General features: G+C 50.3%; 2 protein-coding genes across 5 annotated transcripts in view; one reads left to right on the top strand and one right to left on the bottom strand.

Moving 5' to 3' along the window:
* Window positions 1-14,738, top strand: part of LRRC8A (leucine rich repeat containing 8 VRAC subunit A) — a 38,242-nt gene that overhangs the window by 331 nt on the left and 23,173 nt on the right. Inside the window, exon 2 of one of the 2 annotated variants that reach the window (XM_033011936.2) lies at window positions 856-996. The gene's annotated coding sequence lies outside the window, so the exon portion shown is untranslated. Of the gene's footprint in view, window positions 1-855; window positions 997-14,656; window positions 14,733-14,738 lie in introns of those variants that run through there. The other variant, XM_033011934.2, reaches the window with a different exon arrangement.
* On the bottom strand, window positions 351-14,677 carry KYAT1 (kynurenine aminotransferase 1). Of its 3 annotated transcripts, none has more exons than XM_033011941.2 (14): window positions 14,588-14,677; window positions 9,363-9,484; window positions 6,908-6,966; window positions 5,815-5,965; window positions 5,356-5,505; window positions 4,900-4,986; window positions 4,651-4,779; window positions 4,187-4,307; window positions 3,385-3,512; window positions 3,095-3,184; window positions 2,540-2,726; window positions 2,242-2,318; window positions 1,857-1,943; window positions 351-1,439 (listed from the first exon to the last, which is right to left on the bottom strand). In XM_033011941.2, the coding sequence occupies exons 2-14, from the start codon at window positions 9,444-9,446 to the stop codon at window positions 1,371-1,373; spliced, it is 1,419 nt and encodes a 472-aa protein (XP_032867832.2). In that variant the 5' UTR covers window positions 9,447-9,484; window positions 14,588-14,677; the 3' UTR covers window positions 351-1,370. The 3 variants fall into 3 exon arrangements, with proteins under 3 accessions (XP_032867832.2, XP_032867831.2, XP_032867833.2); XM_033011940.2 differs by lacking the exon at window positions 14,588-14,677 and adding an exon at window positions 11,472-11,573; XM_033011942.2 differs by lacking the exon at window positions 14,588-14,677 and adding an exon at window positions 11,472-11,573 and having other exon boundaries at window positions 3,436-3,512.

Below are 14,738 nucleotides of genomic sequence, written 5' to 3'. Positions count from 1 at the left end.
CAGCTCTTCTGGCACTTGGCACATATGTGGGTGCAAAAGGGTCTTCAGCAGCACCCTCACCCGCTCAGGCTATGCAGGCAGGTGAGATGGGGTGCATCTCCCATGGGCGAAGGCAGGAGGTGGGGGTTCACCCCCCTCCCTCCCGCGGATGGGTGCAGCTCTGGCTCCAAGGGGATCGGTACCATCAGATGCAGCCCAACACAGAAAACCTGCAGAGTCACGACCTGCCAGTCTGGGTGGGACAAGCAGCCACCACCATGGGACGCAACACAGATGTTGCACAGCTGACGGCAGCTCTCCAGGGGAGCTGTGTCAGCCCTATAGTCATTACAGAGACATTTACCCTTCAATAATTGCAGTAATTTATCTTTAATAATCTAACTGCCACAAATACTTATTGCACAGTCTGTTGCACATAACTCCTGCGTGATTGATGATGCTGGTTTACATTCTTATCCAGGTTAAAATCGAGAATGTTGCAAGAATTACCTTTCAAAATGCTGCTCACATTACCCCACCAGCGCGGTGGGTGGGAGGTTGCGGGGGCCACCAGCAGCAGGAGCAGCCTGCGGCCACTGTGCCCATCCTCCCCGGCCACTGCGTGCACTGGCCAAAGGCCCGAAGGTTTTGCTTTGCAGCCTGGGCGATGCTGCCAAGCCCTGACAAAGTGCCAGGGATAGTTTGGGGTGTGCACAGGGAAGGTTTGGCAATAGCTGGGCTATTTAGGAAAGCCTGTTTCCTCGGGGAAACCAGTTATCAATTTTGAGGTCACCTTCCAGAGATGCACATAAAAGAAACCAGTAAGAAAATTGTTAATTATGGGAAACAGCATTTCACTGGGTTAATAATTTTCAGGATTAAAGGAATCAACCTTCTGACTGCACAGTCCTGTGGAGAATGCGGATGCTGGTGAAAATGCTGTCCTGTGCCCTGGGGTATGTGAGTGGAGATGTGCAGCAAGACAAGCCACAGTGAACTCCCAGCATAGCCTTAAAGGTAGGTCCTGAAACACCTTTTCAGAATTTGATGGTGAAAAAGACCCTGGGAGCCATTTGTACCTTGTGTTTTGATGGACGCATCCCAGAACTGATTAGTAAAGTCTTTAAACATAGTAAGAAGAAATATCAAATACTGACAGTGCATGCGAAGACTCACTTTTTGCAAGGAACAGTGCAATTGTTTCACAGTAACAGGAAGTGTCCCCCAGATCTTGGGCCTGGCAAACCTCTTAACCATTTGTTTGACAGAAAATGTGGTTGAAAGAACAAAAATAAGGACATATCAAAGTTTGTAGCCAAGCAAAGGAAGAGGAGAAAGAGCGGTTGTGGCAGGTGAGGACCGAGGAGAGTGTGGTTTTCTCTCCAGTATGCTCAGGGACTGGTTTTCTCCTGTTTCCATTTTTGCAATATGTCATTTGCTGCCTTCAGAGTGGCTTCCTCCTAAACAAATACCGCAGGTTCAGTCAATGGCTTCCAGTCAAATCCCCTTTCCCCTCACTGCAGTCATCATTTATATAAAAATCCCATTGTCATTCTAGAACACTGCAAATGCCCCGTGTTTGGTATGAGACAAGCACAGCACCACTGGGGCAGGCACAGCACTGCTGAACACCCAGAAGACTCCCTGGCTTGACCAAGGGATGTGGGATGCTGAAGGGACAAAGCTTAGGATGGCACCAGCACATCTCCTGCCCCCGGCTCGGCTCACACATCTGCAGGAGGGGGTTGAACCATCTGTGGTGCCGTGCTCAGGCTCTAATGCCCAAGGCACTCTGTGTTTCTTGGCATTTATCTGATAAAACTGGCCCTGATTATTATTCCCAACCTTGCCTGCCTTTGTGCTGCCACGTATCTCACCTTTGCGAAGCAGAACCGGATGAAATGGTTGTAGTTGTTCTTGTGGGCCCCACAGTAGAAAGCAGAGAGCGGGATGGCAGCAAGTCCCTGGGAAGGGGAAACATGTGGTGCTGAGGTTACTCTTTCTGGGCTGGTGTAAAGCCATCCACTTATTACTTGCAAGTCTCACAGATGGGCTTGTAGCTGCCCTTGGTGCCCTGTCTGCTCACTCTGCTTGAGTTCAGGCTGCCAGAGTTGAGGCCAGCCACTGACAGACACCCCAGGCACCCCCCGGGTGAGCTGCTAGACCTGGCAGTGGTGGTGTGTGTGCTGCTGGCTCCCATGAGCACAGCCAACAGGGAGGGCACCAACCCACCCAGGCCAACGTGGCAGAAAGGGCATTTACCTTGTTCTTGACCATCCACTTTGCAAATCTGGAGTCGTAGGGCTCATCGGAGTCAGGGACATCAGGGACGTCGGATTCTGCAGGAGAAGCACAGCAGCACGGAGATGGGTCCTGCTGCTGTGTGCCTCAGCCAAGCCCCAAACCCACGGCCTCTGGGAGTTTGGATGGGAAACGCACTATTGTCCATCCCTGCTTTGGTGGTGGTTTATGCAGGATCCTGTCCCTGCTAGTGGTACCACGCTGGGCTGGGCCCCCATACTCAGCCTTGCCTGAGCAAAGCCACAGCTGCACGACTCACTGAACTTGGAGATGTCTGCCACCAAGAAGTAGGTGCCCTCAGGGATGATGGGTTTCATCCCCACAGCATCCAGGCTCTGGACCAGCCAGTCTCTCTTCTGCTGCAGCGCCTTGGGCAGTTGGACGAAATAGCTTTCTGGTTTCCCATAGAGTTCGAGCTCCCTCTGGAAACCCTCAGCCACAGCCTCCTGCGAGGAGAGAGGAACATGGTGGGAGGACGGTCAAGGCTTGCTTGAGAACTGGAGTCTTTGCTCTGATGCAATTCACAGGTGATTAGGGAGCAGGGGGGTGATTTCTCATTGCACCAAGCCAAGCTGCCTGCCTCCAGCCCCTGGAAAAGGCCTCTTGGATTTTTCAGTGCAAAATAAGGAATATACCCCAGACAGGCTGTACTCTCCCCTTCCTCCCAGGCATGGAGTGACTGCAGGGATAGGGGAAGGAATGTCTCCAGGGCACCACACATCACCCTGTCTGTGTGTCGCAGGTCAGCCATAGGCAGAAGGACCCCTTCTTGCCCCTGCTTCAGGGGTTTGGGAATTGCAGGGAGCCGCCTTACCTGGGCAACTGTGGCACAGTGGTACACTGAGTTTTGGTGCACAGTACGGAGGTGTTGCAGCAGCCGGTTGGGTCCCACGGTCCAGCCCACCTGCAGCCAAGAGAGGAGGAAGAAGGTGATAAGTCTCTGGGTACCTGCATGCGCTCCCCTTTGTCTGCCTGTGCTGGCTTCATTGTGTTTTCCAGACAGGGCTAGCATAAAGCAGCTTTGGTACTTTCAGACCCTGAGGCTCAAAGCTGAGTGTGTGGCAGTAGTGTCCCCAGTGCCGTGCTATGCAATTGGACCCACACCTTGGAGCAAAGGAATGGGGAGACAACGAAGTGCTGCACGAGGGAATTCACCTTCCATCCAGTGGCACTGAAGGTTTTCCCAGCACTCCCGATGATCACCGTGCGGTCCCACATCCCTTGCAAGCTGGCTGGCAATGAAACGAGAGAGAAACACCAATGGCAGAGCTCGGCGTGCTCACTTCTGGGCTGCATTAATGACAAGGTGGGAGCTCTTTTCCCACCATAACCTGTGGTAGCCTCTTGTGTTCACAGCACATCTTTCAGCTGGATGAGCCTCAAAGCTCATCCCAAGCAGGCAGCCAGGTTTCTCAGGAGCATCTCTTTGTAAGTGTTTTCATATGCATGTACCCAGCCCCAGGGGCTCCCAGAGGTGCCAAGCACCATCATCCTGCAACAAGGTGATTGCATGTTACTGCAAGGGGAAGAACAGGCCTCTGAAATTATGTTGAAATGGATGTCCCCAAACTAGAGATACACAGAAAACTGTGGTGTTACAAAGCATGGGGAAAAAAAAATCCAGTTTATCTGGAGCCAAAGGGCTCTTAGCCCTGGATCTCACACTGGGAAGCCAACTGTTTCCTCTGACTGGCTCTGGAAGTCAGGGCTCCAGTTTAAGACCTGGTTTGGAGTCTTCTGAGACTGAAATGCAGCAAAATACCTCTGATGGGGATACATGCCTGGTAGAGCTGTGCATGTATGCAGTCCATGTAATTGCCAGAGGACAAGTTAAATCACCAGTTCCTTCCCTGAAGATGCTGTACCCAGAGAATACACCCAGGCTCAGCCAAGCCATTCTCCATACCAATGCGGATGTGTTCCTTCCCGTCATAGACCAGCCACTCATACACTTCATCACTGATGCACAGGACATCGTGCTTCACGCACAGGTCTGCGATGAGCTCCAGCTCCCCTCGGCTGAATACCTGCAGGAGGCAGGGAGTGAAGCAGAGATGCAGCAGGAGCATTTCTGAGCCCCTGCCTCTCCCTGCCTCTCTGCAAAGACTGCATGCCCTGCTTGCACCATCTCCCAAGCCAGAGTGGGCAGGAGCTGGCTGCAATTGTCTAACAGGGCAAAGCCACTGGTGGCACAGAACACCAGGCTTAAAAAACACCAGAAGAGTGAGTGCAGTGCGTGGTGCTGCCACAACACCCATTTCCCTTGTGCACAAGGAAGGTCAAGTTGCTGCTACACTGCAAATGTGGCTGGGTGAGCTGCAGCACCCCAGCTGCTTTCCGGGCCAGCCACAGCAAGGCCAGAGACATTACCTTGCCCAGAGGGTTGTTGGGTGAGTTCAGGACGATGGCTTTTGTCCGTTCACTGAATTTAGAAGCCAGTTCAGCTGGGTCCAGCTGCCAATCTGCACTAGACATCAATTTTCCATCTTTTGGAGCTTTCTAGAGAGAACAGAGAGGAACCTCAGCTTACTTTGCTACCTCTATACTTTGCTTACCACTCACTTCTTCGCTCACTTTGCTAAGACTCCTCCCTCAACAGCTTTGCTCCGACCCACTCACCGGTCTCAGTGGGACAAACACGGGCATCCCACCAGCCATTTTCACCATCGGCTCATAGCAGTCAAAGAAGGGCTCAATGATTATCACCTGGAAGGAAGGGATATGTCAGCACCCTCCTGGCCTTGCTCAGACCTTCTCTGGCGGGTGCAGAGAGCAATGGGAGGGAGAGAAAATTGTAATCCCCGAATTACTGTAATGGAGAACCTGCATTGTCAGTGGGCAGTGATGGAAGAATAACATCACTTCAGGGCAAAAGGGTTATTTTGTCTTATGCAGAAATGAGACAGTGTCTGGTAGCAGAGATTTTTTTCCTTTGGAAGCTCAAATACTGGAGAATGGGGATAAAACCTTTTCTGCTTAGCAAAAGGACTATGAAAACCTGCTCCTCGCAGATCCACAGCAAAGAGCCCTGTCAGAGGAAGGCTGCCTATGCAACAAGCCCAAATCTTATGTTACCTCATCGCCTTCATCAACAAAAGCCTGGAAGCAGCAGAAAAGAGCCTGGTATGCCCCCACAGTCACCATCACATTGGTCATAGGATCCAAGTCTCGTCCAAGCAGCTTCCCAAAAAACTGGGCTAGGATCTTCACCAGAGGCAGGTGGCCCTGTGGGGTGAGGAAGGGTGGGAATTGGGTTGCAGAAGTGTCCTAAGACATGGATGAGTCATTGGAAGGGGTCTGGGTAGCCAAGTGCCCTGTGACTGAGTGTACAGGGCATCTTCCAGCCCTGCTGCTTCAAACAAACACCCTGGTAAAGCAGGGTGTTATAGCCCTGGGCACAGGGTGCATGGGCCGGTGCATGTTTTGCCTCATGTGGCTTGCCCTGTTTATTGCTGCCTGAAGAACCCTGAAGCAGCCAAGGCTAATGGGGAGTGAGGGGGGTATTCCCGAGGAGGGGAGGATCTGTTCACGCACAAAGGCACGGGTGTACTGGTGCAGCATGTGGTTCTCCCCACTGAGGGCTCTCATAAATGCTTCCTTCAGAAAGTCTGGTGGAGGGAAGTCAGGGAAGCCCTGGCCCAGGTTCACCGTGGAGTAGGTGGCAGCCAGTTTTACAAACTCCACCCTGGAGAGATGAAAGAGAGAAAGACAAGCATTTACAGAGGGTCCAGGCAGCACGCTGGCGCTGGCTCTGCATCCCTTTGAAACTGAGTGAAGTTGGTGTCCTCCCTGCAGAGCCATCCCACTGCTCACAGGTGGACAGGAGCAAGCATAAGGCATTTCAGACCTTTTTCAATTAAACTGAAGATGATGCACTATTGCACTGGGGGGGTGGTTTTAATTTGAAGGAAACAGCCATTGTGCTGTCTAGGTGTGTGGTCGCACACTGCTTCTGATCAGATCACACAGAGCACAAGAGGACTTTGAGGTTTCTGAGCTCCAAGTTCTGCAAAATTTAGCAACTAGATACTGTGAAGACCTCTGCAGAGGGAGGCAGGCTGAACTCAGCACTTGTCTCAAACAGAAGCCAGCTCATCGGCAGTTTGTAGCTTGAAACCAAGCACAGCAGGGCTTTGGGGAAAGCCCATTTAAATCTATTCTTCAAGCATCCAGCTTTCCCAATGCCACACTGTGCCTGGCAGGCTGGGAATGGCATTTGCACCACCCCTTCACCTGCCTCCCTGCTTGCAGTGCCCTAGGGTGGGCTTGAAAGAGATGCCAGGCTGCAGCCAGGGTGCTGCAACCACTTGTTTCAGATTTGTGTGCTGCTGGGATGATTCGGGTGGGTGGGTCGGATGGAGTGCAATGCACAAGGTGTTCCCGCCTGCCTTCCCGCAGGATGGTGTGGGACACCTGATACGGCATTAAGTGTGAGCAGCAGGTACAGAACTGAGGCAGGGTAAAGTCTCCTGGGACAAAGTTGCCCTGATGTGCTTCCTGAACAAATGCAAAGCAGCCAAGGGAGACTGCTGCTCTGTGCTGTGTGGCTGTGGCAGTTTCTGTCTGGTGTTAGGCTGCCTGAAACCACATCTACCACCAGGGTAAACCAGATACTCTCTTAACTCACCAGATATTCTTATCTATTCCCTCCAGCCTCTGAGCTTGCACTGGCCTTGACATTTTTGCCTGCAGAGAGAGAAAGAAAGTGAATTTTCAGCTTTTACTGATGGCAATGGGGCCACGTGCAAAGGGGACATGGTCTCCTTTGGTATGTTTTTCCCAGCAGAAAGTGCGCCCTTTATAATCGCTTCATGGGTTGTTGTGGATCAACCTTAGAGCAGTAACACTGTTGCGGTGGTTTCTGGAAAAAGCTTCACATACTTTTTATGAAAGATTGAGCAGATGAGAGCTGGCAGAGGAGGATGTTTCATTTACAAGTTTCAACAAGAATTGAGACAACAGATGAACAAAGGCAGGTGTTTACTCACCGGGGAGCTGGCAATGCCTTAAATCTAATTTTCAGTTGGAGTAAATCATGGGGTCAAATGAGCTCAGCCAAGCTGTAACAGCCAGGTTGATGACCCTAGACCTTAGGCTTTTGCCTTCCATAACATCTCTTGTTCTCCATCAGAAAGACCTTGTTCTCTACAGGACAGAAAATCTCCCCTTTTTCTAGAAGCATAAACTTTTTTACTCCACATTGTACTACAGGGTACCAGAACTATTTACTCTGTTGTCCTGCTGGAGTGCTTGGTGAAGGGAGTTGCTCTAGATCCTAAATAATATGCCAGTTTTTGCACCTAAAGTTCATGGCAAAACCAGGCAGCAACTGGGCACAGGCAAGAGGAGATCACAGCACACAGGTCAGTCTGATGTACACAGACACCAAGGTGCCATTCGCCTGACTGGTACCTAATTTCCTCGTGCATCATGGCTGGGTGGGGTGGGAAGAAGGACAGTAGGAAACATTGAGAACAAAATCCTCCTTCCAGTTGGGTAAGCACAGTGGGAGAAAGTCAGATGTGCTTGATGGGGAATTTATCACGAGGATGATGAAAAGCAGCAGAGGTAGAATTTAATAACTCAACAGCACAGGGAAAAAGTAACCAGACAGCAAAGGGACTGGAAACCAGAGACAAACAGTGCTCAGTGCACCAAGAAAAGCCAGCATGGGGATGCAAGGAGGGCGTCGCTGAAGCAACGAGCCAAGAAAACAATCATCACCTCAGCAAATAAAATACATTTGAACAGGGACGAGGAGGACATGTGAAAGCAGCCAAGATGTGAAATATAGAGCTGGGATGTGAGGGAAGAGGGTCTGTGCACTGTGTGTGGGGATAGAGGTGGGGATACCAGGTCAGACCCCCTCCCCATGCTCAGCTGCAGTAGTAATTCCCCACTTACCTACTCACCTCTGCCGTTCCCAGAGGGCTGCACCAGAATTTGAAAAATGCCCCAATGATATTTTGTGTTGAGGTCTTTAGATTTTTATACGGCTTCAGTCCTCACAAGGGATCTTTGCAAATAACTTGCTGAGGAGCCCTGTGTTTCAGAGGGCACCAGGTGGACTCTGCGCTCCCCCTTGGTGCCAGGCAGGTAGCCAAGGGCGAGCAGGAGTCGCGGCCTCTCTGGGTCTAGGGAATCCCCATTCCTTTCTCCCACCCCCCCTGTTTTGCTCTTTCTGCACAAGTTCATGGATATTACAGTCATTAGGATGCAGTGCCTGAGTTGATTTTGGTGGGAGTAATAGGATTCATGGCTTGGGAAGTAAAATATAGCTAGAGGTGAAACATTAACAGCCCCAGCACTGTTTTCTTGCAGTGGAGCTTTCTGCTGGCCACAGTTCAGAGAATTTGACAGTATCAGCAAGTGTGATGGGGGTCAGTGGGAAGAAGGTGCTTTAAGCCTAGAAATTCCCAGTTCTGAGGAAAGGCCTTGTCTGCTTCAGCCCTTTCAGGAAGGGAAATGACAAATGCTTTCTTCTTATGACATTCCCCTGGCCCTGCCATCCCCAGCCTGCATGATGCTGCCATGGGCCCATCAGGCTGGAGAACAACACGGGCTTGGGGCCATGCAGCCCCCAAATCTGTTTCAGCCTGTTCTGCTCCCCAAACCAAATGATGTGTTTGTCCAGTTGCAATTTGCCTGGCAGCCAGACAGGATAGCTGAGTACAAATGTAAAAGACTTAGTGGCCACAACCTTCCGCCACTGATTGCCTGCTGCATGTGGCTTCCTTGCTCTGCATGTTTGTATCTCCAAGAGGAATGCTGATATTTCCCGAGTACTTTGCGACCCAACAGGCTTTAGTAGGAGAGACCATCAGACGAGACAACCCCACAATGAGCTTTCTTCTGTATGAAGGTTATTCTCTTGCTTATGAGATGGTCCCTTTAAACAGGCTATCTGGAAATAAGTGGGTACAGAGGAGATTGCACCAGTGTGGCTTTTCCTGACATGCTATATCTGCCATTGCTGCCAAGGCTAGCTCCTGGACAGTGAGCTCCCCTGGGCTCCACAGTGCTGCAGCCTGAGCCAGGGACCAGGCTGCCAGCCAGAAATGGCCACGCTGGGCATTCGGTACCTCACTGGAATAGGAGCTATATCCAGCGCCGCTCTTCCTCTCCAGCAAGAAGTGACGCAGAGACGGTCCCGCTCTCCTGAGCATGCCACAGCTCCTGCTGTCTCACTCCTGCGGGCACGGACCTGCATTTCCCCCGGACACAAAGCAGAGGGGTGAGACAATTGCTCCATGGCTGCAGGAGTAAAGCAAATCCTCTGTGTACCTGGGGATGAGGCAGGTCCAGACCCAAAGCTGTGGTTATTCTGCCACAGAAAGGAAAAGGGGGGGATGAGCTGTTCTGTGTGTTGTTGCTTCACCATCAAACAGCGCTGGGATTGTACTTTGCGCCCATGACACACACTAAGTCAGGATCACAAGGGCAACCATGGCTTCTGCCTTCTCTCTCCCCAATTCCAGGTTCCCTTCTCTTTCCTCTGCTCTGGGGGGAGCAGTACAGACACCAGTGAGAGGGCATCTTAGTATTCAACATCAACTTCCCATGCAGTTTCATTGATCCCAGGTATTTCTTGCCTCTGCCCTTCCTCCCCTGCAGCACCTCCACCTTCCTCGTGATGGGGCTGTGCCTTGGCGGGGATGTTTGGACACCCTGCCTCCAGAGGCTGCCAAGTGAAACAGGGGCCTTAGGGATGTATGCTGGGCAAACCTACTGCACCCAAACCCACCCCTTCCTTTGCCTTCATGCTCTTAAGGTTACCAAAAAAAAAAAAAAAAAAAAAAAAAAAATCAGTGCAAGAGTGCTGCTATTTTTGAGAAACTCTGGCCTCTCAGCCTCTGCAACTCGAGGCTGTTTAATCACAAGTTTTATTCTGATTAACAAGGTGTCAGCTTCCATCTCCAAAGTGATTTTGGTGTTTACCTTTCCTTCAAGGCCCCAAACAAATCAATTTCTGTGCCCGATGCAGCCTTTTCCTTTACCTCTGGTCCCCTTGACTATTCTACAGCATTGGTTAAACATGTGGTATTTAAGCTAAAATAAGTTAATGTTTTGTTAGGTACTTGAGATAAAAACGGTCAGTCTGGAGGATGCATGCACCTTTATTTTGACAAGACACGGATTAATTTACCGAGCTGCCAAAAAATAAATTAAAACAGGTTTGAAGCTGACCAGCGTGCAGGTAATTTCTCGGTACTGCTAGGTGCACTTTTCATCTTCACATGCAGGATATGAGTCTTCACTGTTTGTATTTTGTGTTATTTCTTACACAAGTGCAAAGCAGCTGCCAGCTGAGACCAGTGGGATTTTACATCACTCTGCCCAAGTGGGAAAAAACAGCACAATTTATGGAAAAATGGGAAGCCACAGCATGACATCACTCAGGACTGTGAATTACGCACCTTGACCCTGTGTGTGGGATGGCTGCATGTCAGGGACGGCTGCTGAGACTCAGAGGGACACTGCTTTGGGATGCAAAGTAAATGAGCACTGGGATGAGGGGGCTAACCCTGCAGGTAACAAAACTAAAGTGTGACATTAAAAAGGGCTTCACTGTATTCCAGAAAACTACAGAGCTGGTGTAAGTGCCGTACACAAGGCTACTGCAAAGAGCTAGCGGCAGCAGCAGCAGGGTCAGGGTGCTGCTGCAAGTGGGAGCAGCTGACCAGGCAGAGGGTTCTGCCTCACCTCCCCAGCCCTGGACAGCATTTTGGAGTGGGGGTCAGCCACCAGAGAGTCAAAAAGGGGGATTTCAGCATCTCATCTGGTTGGGCATGTCAGGCTGGGCTGTACGTATGCTCCCTGCAAGGGAACCGGGGCACCTCTCACCCTGGCAGGGTGCACAGGACGGAGTGCACTACAGATTTTGGAGGCGATAGCTGAAAGGTCACCGTGGGGATCAGTCACTCACCACCTCCTGCTCTCCAGCCCATGGGCACCAGCCGTCTCGTCATTCCCGGTGCTCCCTCAACCACCTCTGTGGTGCTGGCCAGCTTGGCCGCTTGCGGGTGCACCCAAAGGGCTCTGGGGACAAGGGTCCCCCTGAACCCCTCACACCATGGGGTGTAATGCCACAGCGGTAGCATGGGCGAATGCAGCAGCAACAACCAGCAAGCACACACACGTAGGTGCAAGGCAGCTCCCGGAAGGGTTGGTGGGGAGTAAAATCGACTTACATCAAGCTGGGCCACACTGCCTTATGCTGCAGAAGTCTGGCACTACCTCCCAGGCTGCATTGGTTCACATGCTGCCCTCTCTCTGTCTCTGAAATGCTTCATCTGCAGCTGGGACTTCCTGGGAGGAGTCGGAGAGGCTGCGGGAAGGCAGGAGCCGAGCTACAACACTCTGATGGGGAAAATCGTACCGGGAAAAAGGAGATCTTGGGTTGCTCTCTAAATCACCAGAGTGAGGGAGGAGAGGGCTTTTGGGAGCAGGTCCCTTTCTCCTGGAGGCTTGGAGACAGAGCTGCCAGAGGATTTTGGCTGCCTGGGAAAATATCTCAGCATATTGTTCAGATGGAGGCTCATACCAGCATAATTACAGCAGGATAATTTTTGTGGTATGGCTATAATTACTTTGGCATGGCAATGGCAGGGAATTTCCCTTTGAGTGAAGCCTTCAGTCATTTTGAAAAATTAATTTTTAAGTCAGTCAGACACTCTCAAAAGTTTCACCCTGCAGGCTTAATATTATTAGAGAAGAGAACGGATCACAAGTACAGAAGGTGAAGGCATCAGCATTGGGTTCATCAGAGGATAATGACCAGCTGCCACGATACAACTTAAAGCAAGATTCTGCAGCATTGTCAGACCCCTGGACTGTGGATGGGCAGGGAGACAAATAGCAGCCTCAGAGGGGGTTTTCAGTGCATGGATGTGGAAGCTGAACTCTCCATTAGTTGTCTGAGAGGTGACAATCGCTGCAGTGAGGTGTAGAGAGAAAATTGTCCTCTCTTGGCTTTCCTCTTCCTTTTGTGACAAGACTTTACATGCACCGATGAATCCGGTCGTGTAGGTCTCCTGGATGAGTAATTGCTGTCTCCCTTTCACAGTAGGAAAAAATGAGGCACAGGGAAAGGAAGCAGCTGATGTCCGCTGTGCCAAAGGTTCCTGAATCCCAACCCGACATCTGGCCGCTGGGCTCACAGCATCCCTGCCATGACTAAGCAAGAGGGAATGTCTGTGCAGGCAGATGCAAACTCTTTGTTTTCTAAACTTCTGTTAAACACCGAAACAAACAGATGGAAGAAAAACTTGTGTTTGATTCATTAAGAATGTACACAGCACATCTTGAGCCGTCTAATAGCTCAATGCCATTTTATCTTCTCCCTCCTGCTACCCTCGATGTGCTGTCTTTGCCCCCTTCTCTGCCTTGCACCTTTCCTGGTTGTTTTTTGCCCCCTGATCTGAGCTTACTTGACTTGCTAAATTAGCAGAAATCCAACCTGGTGGAAAAGAGGACAGTTTTTTGTAACTGTCTGTGAGTTGAATTGGCTCAGGGCAGGGTGGGTATAAGTGCATTTGACCTTAATGTCCTCTTAAAATTCAGCAGAAATTGCTGGGTAATATGCATGCAGCCAGCAAGGAAAAGGACACATCTGACCTTGGAGTTTGTTCTGTAAAACTCAAGGAAAATTAGGACTCTCTCTTTCTTTAGATCATTTTAATTTAATAAGTGCATCTAGACATGAACAGTTCTTCTTAATGACTTTTTTTAAAAAAAAAAAAATCTAACTATTGCTCTGGGCTGATGAGTGTCTACAATACTGTTCCCTGGCAGGTGGGATCATAGCTCCTCAGGCATAGGTCCTGTGCATATGGCTACAGGAGGATGCTAAGACATGTAGTGTTCCTAGAAAGCCACAGATATGCTTATTTTACTATAACAGTGATCACTGGTGTATACAAGTTAAAATTGGCTGCACTTAACCACTCAGAACTGCCTCTTGTACACTAATGAAATTATAATGAATGCCTTTGAACCATCCTTTATGAATTTTAAATAAAATGATGCTGCCCAGTGTCCTCCAATGAGTCAGCCAAATGAAAATAACCATTAGTGAATCAGCCTGCTTTTTTCAGGTACCACAAAATTACTGTTCCACATATCCTCGTAACACACCGGTGTTACTATTCCTGCTGTGAGGAAACATATCCTGTATTTTTCAGTGGCCTTAGTTTAGTGAGCTGTTGTTAGCGAAATGGAACAGGGTTTTCAAAATATTCCACTTGAAAAATGTCACATAGGTTGGTTCTTAAGGAAAAAGAGGCAAAAGATGCAATTTAAATGATTTTCATTATTTTATTGTTAACTAGACTTAATTTTGATACTAGCTGTATCCACTATTTTTTATCTGAGGCATGCAGCGGGATGCTCACCAGATTTTCCCCACCGATCTGGACCATGTGCCCATGGTCCCTAAATACAGATGATGTCTGTGGCCTTGGTGATTTGAAGGATGGGAACCAGGCGTGCATCAGTTTTGCACAGGTGTGGGTGTGCGAGAGGAAAGCCAAGTGGTTGGGCCTGGACTACGTACCATTCATCCTTCTGCACAGGGCACAGCGACAGTGAGGCAGATGAAAGCTCATTTTAAACGTTTGGGAGCTAAGGAAAGGGTTTAATGTCACTTGAGAGGAGGTAGGGCCCCAGCAAGGAAAGACAAAGCCTCCTTTTTTGTCTGTGAGCCTGGAGGTGATGCACACCCGGTCCAGACAGCTGAGCGGATGCTCCGCTTGGAGTTCTGGACAGTTTGAACTATGCTGAGGAGCTAAAACTGAAACAAGGTGATGTCAGGGCATCACAGCTATCCTTTTTTACCCTCCTGTGTTTTCACAGCAGTGACACTAGCCTGAATCAGGGCCTGAAGCGGTCCCTGGCAGGCCTGGCTTTCCTCCCTTCTTCCTGAGAGATGGAGGCTGCTGTCCCTCAGCGCCACAGGCTGCAACTGAGTTGTACATATAATTACATTACATGAAATAATGATAGAAGGCTTTGTCATGATTGGAACATAAACCTTAACAAAGAAGTAATTTTTTTTTTTTTTTTTTGACAGAAAGAATCAATTCTGGAGTCCAAAGTCCTGCTGTCCTGCCACATAGGGTGAAGGCGCTGATCCCCACCTTCCCCTTCGTCTGCCCAGCGCTGAGGCTGGAATCGTGGCGGCCCCTTTAAAACGCTCACCATCTTGAGCGCTGCCCTGCACCAAGATGGCGCTCCCGCCTTCACTTTCCCCTCCTTTCCCTTCCCTCCCCTCGTTATCCCCCCGCAGCCACCAATGCCGCCCACTCACCCCTAGTTGACCGCGCCCTGCACAAAGATGGCGGGCGTGCTCTTCTTGTCGTGCCCGCTTCCAAGATGGCGGCGCCGTCCGTCTCTCCTCGCTTAGCAGCGGCGGCGGCGGGACGGGCTGATGGCCGCCATGCCGGGCGGGTGAGGTCAGT

This window comes from Tyto alba, unplaced genomic scaffold, assembly GCF_018691265.1.
Source record: "Tyto alba isolate M040663 unplaced genomic scaffold, T.alba_DEE_v4.0 Super-Scaffold_11, whole genome shotgun sequence".
NCBI lineage: Eukaryota > Metazoa > Chordata > Aves > Strigiformes > Tytonidae > Tyto > Tyto alba.
This window is presented reverse-complemented; position numbering and strand designations above follow the sequence as displayed.

Coding starts and splice junctions, on each gene's coding strand:
- KYAT1 (XM_033011941.2), bottom strand. CDS start 9,446: ATGCTCAGGAGAGCGGGACCGTCTCTGCGTCACTTCTTGCTGGAGAGG. Junction 3,513..4,186: donor GAAGGAACACATCCGCATTG/GTATGGAGAATG, acceptor TTTCATTGCCAG/CCAGCTTGCAAGGGATGTGG. Junction 2,727..3,094: donor ACTGTGCCACAGTTGCCCAG/GTAAGGCGGCTC, acceptor CTCTCCTCGCAG/GAGGCTGTGGCTGAGGGTTT.